General features: G+C 57.4%; 1 protein-coding gene across 1 annotated transcript in view; it reads right to left on the reverse strand.

Moving 5' to 3' along the window:
- Positions 1 to 4,420, reverse strand: part of LOC134983407 (zinc finger protein 267-like) — a 43,794-nt gene extending 39,374 nt beyond the window's left edge. The window contains exons 1-2 of the mRNA XM_063949098.1: positions 4,363 to 4,420; positions 215 to 293 (exon numbers count right to left, since the gene is read on the reverse strand). Of these exons, the coding sequence (XP_063805168.1) occupies positions 215 to 292 (78 nt within the window). The 5' untranslated portion in view covers position 293; positions 4,363 to 4,420. The remainder of the gene's footprint in view (positions 1 to 214; positions 294 to 4,362) is intronic.
- Positions 4,421 to 6,623: the final 2,203 nt, after the last annotated feature.

The raw sequence follows: 6,623 nt of genomic DNA on the forward strand, positions 1-6,623 counted from the left end.
CTACCCAGTCATGTCCTTTATTATTACTATAGATATAAGTGATGTCACTGTGACACTCCCAGATCCTCTCGCCTCCCCAGTCATGTCCCTGTATTATTACTATAGATATAAGTGATTTCATTGTGACACTCCCAGATCCTCTCACCTCCCCAGTCATGTCCCTGTATTATTACTATAGATTTGAGTTCACTGTGACGCTCCCAGATCCACTCACCTCCCCAGTCAGCAGGTAAATGATCTCCAGGGTGATATTTATTATCCTCTCAGTCCTGTGACTCCTGTCTTTGTCCATCCTTGATGAATTAGAGAGAATACAGAAGGTGTGATGTGTAATAAAGACTCCGTTCCTCACAGCTGGAGTTCTTTGGAATAAATATAATACATAAAACATATTGCACATGTAACATAGTAAATATGGAATAGAGTGGTCATTAAGTCTCCTATTTCCCCACAGCCATAGAGTCCTGGTCAGTGTCTCCGAGGTTCCTGTGACCCAGCCCCATAAGGTTGTACTGCATAGTGGGCCTGATCTAGAGTGTAGCGCTATTGTGGGTGGAGTCACAATTAGCTGATGTTCAGTACACTGTGAAGGGACAGGGTCTCCTGGAAAAGCGGCAGGAGCCAAGCAGGGGAAAGGTTGCAGGAGAAAGGCGGCAGGAGACAGGCAAGGGAATGTCGGCCGGAGACAGTCAAGGGGTGGCAGGAGACAGGCAGGGGGAAGGCGGCTGGAGACAGGCAGGGGGAAGGCGGCTGGAGACAGGCAGGGGGAAGGCGGCTGGAGACAGGCGGGGGGGGGCGGCAGGGTGGGGGTGGCAGTAAACTGGCATGAGGCTGTAGGGTGGGTGGTGGCAGGAGACATGCACGGGAAAGGAGGCAGGAGACAGGCAGGGGAAAGGCGGCCGGAGACAGACAGGGGAAAGGCGGCGGGAGACAGACAGGGGAAAGGCGGCGGGAGACAGACAGGGGAAAGGCAGCCGGAGACAGACAGGGAAAGGCAGCAAGACACAGATAGGGGAAAGGCGGCCGGAGACAGACAGGGGAAAGGCGGCCGGAGACAGACAGGGGAAAGGCGGATGGAGACAGACAGGGGAAAGGCGGCCGGAGACAGACAGGGGAAAGGCGGATGGAGACAAACAGGGGAAAGGCGGCCGGAGACAGACAGGGGAAAGGCGGCCGGAGACAGACAGGGGAAAGGCGGCCGGAGACAGACAGCGGAAAGGCGGCAGGAGACAGACAGCGGAAAGGTGGCCGGAGACAGACAGGGAAAGGCGGCAGGAGACAGACAGGGGAAAGGCAGCCGGAGACAGACAGAGGAAAGGCAGCCGGAGACAGACAGAGGAAAGGCAGCAAGACACAGATAGGGGAAAGGCAGCCGGAGACAGACAGGGGAAAGGCAGCCGGAGACAGACAGGGGAAAGGCAGCAAGACACAGATAGGGAAAAGGCAGCCGGAGACAGACAGGGGAAAGGCAGCCGGAGACAGACAGGGGAAAGGCAGCCGGGGACAGACAGGGGAAAGGCAGCCGGGGACAGACAGGGGAAAGGCGGCAGGAGACAGGCAGGGGAAAGGCGGCAGGAGACAGGCAGGGGAGCAGCCGCATGGAGTAACATGAGATGGGGCTCGGACGGGGTCAGCAGCAGCAGCCACGAGCGGGGTACAGTGCCAGCTGCCTGCAGGCTATAACCCGGCCCTCCCATACCAGAGGCTCCTGCAATGCTAGACACACAGCCCCCTGCCTCCTACCCACACCCTCTGCAGCCTAGGAAGGATGAGCTGCTGGGAGCCCCCTGAGGCGGATGAGCGAGGAAGCCCCCTGGAGGAGTAAGTGCCGCTCTCTGTGCCTGCTTCTAGATGCTGCCCTCCCCTACTTGCTGCATGGGTGCAGATGTTGGCAGCGCACACAGCAAGAAAAAACAAGGTTTGTTGGTGCTGGGCAGGTCTGTGATGGAATACACCTTAGGATTAGCAGCCACCTGGAGAGGGGTAGCCGGCCTCCTCATACATAGAGACAAATGTGGGGATACCAGGTAGGCGCTCTATCCAAATGATGCAGCCAAAACATAATTAAAAACACTGTTTATTACACACAAGAAAATAAAAACAATATAAACAGTAATATAGACCAAAACACATACTAATGGGTGTTACCCTGAGGTATATGATATCTCTGGTATAAATGATATACACAATGAGTATACACAAAGGTATTACTGATAAAATCAATGTAAAAGGAAAACGCTGATCCTTCTACATAGGAGACTCTCAGAGGATTTGTCAGTCTCTTATAGTAAATTAGCAGCGCACAGTGTGAGTGAGAAGAAATCCTCCAGCTGATATGGTTCATACAGGAATGTGTCCTGAACCAGAATGACCTTTATATGGTAATTGTCCATCCGCTTAGTTCCGATGTAACAACAAAGTGAGTTACATGTGTATAGATGTGATGGTGGTTAGTAGTCACTGCACCAGTGTTGGTAGTCCTTGCGGCACAAAGTTGATACTACAGACCCGCTCCGTATCACCCTTTGCCCGGGTGAAGAAGCTGCGGGCGGCGCGGTCTGCTATAAGCTGTTCCCTGTCGTGCGGTGCAATGTGGATGCGCAGAGCCGCTGTCTCGTACTCCCAGCACGGGTAAGGTTTGTATCAGCAGCACAGTGTCTGGACTTACCCGGAATAGGGAGGAACACATGGTGCAGTCTCTCCACGATGTTCATTTCACATTTGCCGGCAATTGGTGAACCATCAGCTACTGGAGGTTGTATCTTCTTCTGTGGGCACTACAAGTATCAGCGATACCTCTCTCTGTGCCCTCAGCGCGTTTCTCCGCACACCGGGCAGCTTTTTCAAGAGCTGGAGGATTTCTTCTCCCTCACACTGTGCGCTGCTCATTTACTATAAGAGACGGACAAATCCTCTGAGAGTCTCCTATGTAGAAGGATCAGCGCTTTCCTTTTACATTGGTTTTATCAGTGATACCTTTGTGTATACTCATTGTGTATATCATGTATACCAGAGATATCATATACCTCAGGGTAACACCCATTAGTATATGTTTTGGTCTATATTATGGTTTATATTGTTTTTATCTTTTGTTGCGTCATTTGGATAGAGCGCCTACCTGGTATTCCCCACATTTGCACACAGCACGGGGCACAGTAACAGGCCGGCTGCCGGCACGTATACAAAATAATAGGTTGCCTATAGAATAATAGTAAACGCCAGGCACAGCTGCTGCAGAAACTCTTGTTACATACATGACGTCAGTCTCTTCTGATACTGGCATTATATAATACAGCCCGGTGTCTCTACAGCAGATGGGCGTCATTATACGTGTGGCGCCCTCCTAGCGGACATTCCACGTTACACCATTATAGTGACGTGACTGCTGGGGGGGGGGGGGGGGGGGCTCAGCCTGCAGCTGTCACACTGCCAGTGGTGTAGTAATGCTCTGCAGCTGTCACACTGCCAGTGGTGTAGTAATGCTCTGCAGCTGTCACATTGCCGGTGGTGTAGTAATGCTCTGCAGCTGTCACACTGCCGGTGGTGTAGTAATGCTCTGCAGCTGTCACACTGCCAGTGGTGTAGTAATGCTCTGCAGCTGTCACACTGCCAGTGGTGTAGTAATGCTCTGCAGCAGTCACACTGCCAGTGGTGTAGTAATGCTCTGCAGCAGTCACACTGCCAGTGGTGTAATAATGCTCTGCAGCTGTCACACTGCCAGTGGTGGAGTGATGCTCTGCAGCTGACATAATAATAATAAATAACAGGACACCACAGGCTAGTAGTAAAGTAAGACGCCATTACCTGATCTCCGCGGACACTGGGAGTATACGCCCCCTATGTGTGTATAGCGCCCCCTATGTGTGTATACCGCCCCCTATGTGTGCATACAGCCCCCAATGTGTGTATACCGCCCCCAATGTGTGTATACCGCCCCCTATATGTGTATACTGCCCTCCTATGTGTGTATACAGCCCACAATGTGTGTAAACCGCCCCCTATGTGTGCATACAGCCCCCAATGTGTGTATACTGCCTCCAATGTGTGTATACCGCCACCTATGTGTGTATACCGCCCCCTATGTGTGTATACTGCCTCCAATGTGTGTATACCGCCACCTATGTGTGTATAGCGCCCCCTATGTGTGTATAGCGCCCCCTATGTGTGTATACCGCCCCCCTATGTGTGTATACCGCCCCCCTATGTGTGTATACCGCCCCCTATGTGTAACACCCTGTATGAGCAGTGAGATGAGTGTGAGCAGCGCTGTGTGTGTGTATGACACGGGTAATATACTCTCCATGCACCACACACTGCAGCACATACACCCTGCCCGGCAGGAGAGGGGGCGGCGGCCATTACCTGGAGGAGACCGGGGGCGGAGCTCTGTGTACAGGAAGGGGCGGGGCGATGTTTCCGGGTCACCGTCTGTATAGCGCAGTCAGTCAGCACCGCCCACCCTCCCGCTCGTAGGCCGCTGCGTCCCGTCCCTCAACATAAATCCCCGCCCACTCTACCCGCCATTGGTTGGAGAGTCCCGTCACTCATCGTGACGTGTTTGGGAGGGAGAGTGGGCGGGGCTGGGAGGAATGGGCGGGAGAAAGGTAAATGAGTGATTGGACCTTGCGACCAATAGCTAGAGACAGGGGCGGGGCTGGCTGAGTGACGGGTTGCTGCAGCCTATGAGATAGTGGGCGGGGCTGGTGCCTGATCCCGTGCGATGAATTAGACGCTGACCCCGAAATACTGTCCCTGGTAACATCTCCTGCCCTCTCCTGTCTCCTCCCCCTGCCCCCCATACCCCCTCCCCTGCTGCCCCATACCCCCCTACCCTGCTGCCCCCTACCTCCCATACCCACCTACCCTGCTGCCACCTGCCTCCCATACCCCCCTCTCCTGCTGCTCCCGGCCTCCCATACCCCCCTCCCCTGCTGCTCCCGGCCTCCCATACCACCCTGCCCTGCTGCCCCATGCCTCCCATACCCCCCTGCCCTGCTGCTCCCTGCCTGCCATATCCCCCTACCCTGCTTCCCCCTATACCCTGCTGCCCCCTGCCTCCCATAGCCCCTGCGCTGCTGCCCCCTATACCCCCCTGCCCTGCTGCCCCTGCCTCCCATACTCTCCTCTCCTGCTGCCCCCTGTCTCCCATACCCCATTCTCCTGCTGCTCCTGTCTCCCATACCCCGCTCCCCTGCCTGCCTCCCATACCCCCTCCCCTGCTGCTCCCTGCCTCCCATACCCCCCTCCCCTGCTGCCCCATGCCTCCCATACCCCCCTCCCCTGCTGCTCCCGGCCTCCCATACCACCCTGCCCTGTTGCCCCCTGCCTGCTCCCATACCCACCTCCCCTGCTGCCTCCCCTGCTGCTCCGGCCTCCCATACCCCCCTGCCCTGCTGCTCCCTTTCGCCACAGTTGCCCTAGCCTCCCATACCCCCTGTCCTGCTGCCCTCTATACCCTGCTGCCTCCCATACCCCCTGCCCTGCTGCCCCCTGCCTCCCATACTCCCCTCTCCTGCTTGCCTCCCATACCTCCCTACCCTGCTTCCCCCTGCCTGCCTCCCATACCCCCTCCCCTGCTGCCCCCTGCCTTCCATACCCCCTACCCTGCTTCCCCCTATACCCTGCTGCCCCCTGCCTTTCATACCACCCTCCCCTGCTGCCCACTATACCCTGCTGCCCCCTGCCTCCCATACCCCCTCTCCTGCTGCCCCCTGCCTCCCATACCCCCCTCCCCTGATGCCCCCTGCCTCCCATACCCCCCTCCCCTGCTGCTCCGGCCTCCCATACCACCCATGCTGCCCCCTGTCCTGCTGCTCCGGCATCACATACCCCCCTGCCCTGCTGCTCCCTTTCGCCACAGTTGCCCTACACTCCCATACCCCCCTGCCCTGTTGCTCCCTGCCTGCCATATCCTCCTACCCTTCTGCCCCCTGCTTCCCATACCCCCTGCCCTGCTGCCCCCTATACCCCCCTCTCCTGCTGCCCCCTGCCTCCCATACCCCGCTCTCCTGCTGCCCCTGCCTCCCATACCCCGCTCTCCTGCTGCCCCTGCCTCCCATACCTCGCTCCCCTGCCTGCCTCCCATACCCCTCCCCTGCTGCTCCCTGCCTCTCATACCGCCCTGCTGCTCCCTACCTCCCCTGTTGCCCCAGCCTCCCATACCTCCCTCCCCTGCTGCCCCCTATACCCCCTGCCCTGCTGCTTCCTGTTTACCATACCCCCCTCCCCTGCTGTCACCTATACCCTGCTGCCCCGGCCTCCCATACCACACACTCCTGCTTCCCCGGCCTCCCATGCCTTGCTACCCCCTGCCTCCCATACCCCCTCTCCTGCTGCCCCCTGCCTGCCATACCCCCCTCCCCTACTGCCCCCTGCCTCCCATACCCCCTCGCCTGCCTCCCATACCCCCCTGCCCTGCTGCTCCCTGCCTGCCATATCCCCCTACCCTGCTTCCCCCTATACCCTGCTGCTCCCTGCCTCCCATAGCCCCTCCGCTGCTGCCCCCTATACCCCCCTGCCCTGCTGCCCCTGCCTCCCATACTCTCCTCTCCTGCTGCCCCGTCTCCCATACACCACTCTCCTGCTGCTCCTGTCTCCCTGCCTGCCTCCCATACCCCCTCCCC

This window comes from Pseudophryne corroboree (assembly GCF_028390025.1).
Source record: "Pseudophryne corroboree isolate aPseCor3 chromosome 3 unlocalized genomic scaffold, aPseCor3.hap2 SUPER_3_unloc_14, whole genome shotgun sequence".
NCBI classification, from domain to species: domain Eukaryota; kingdom Metazoa; phylum Chordata; class Amphibia; order Anura; family Myobatrachidae; genus Pseudophryne; species Pseudophryne corroboree.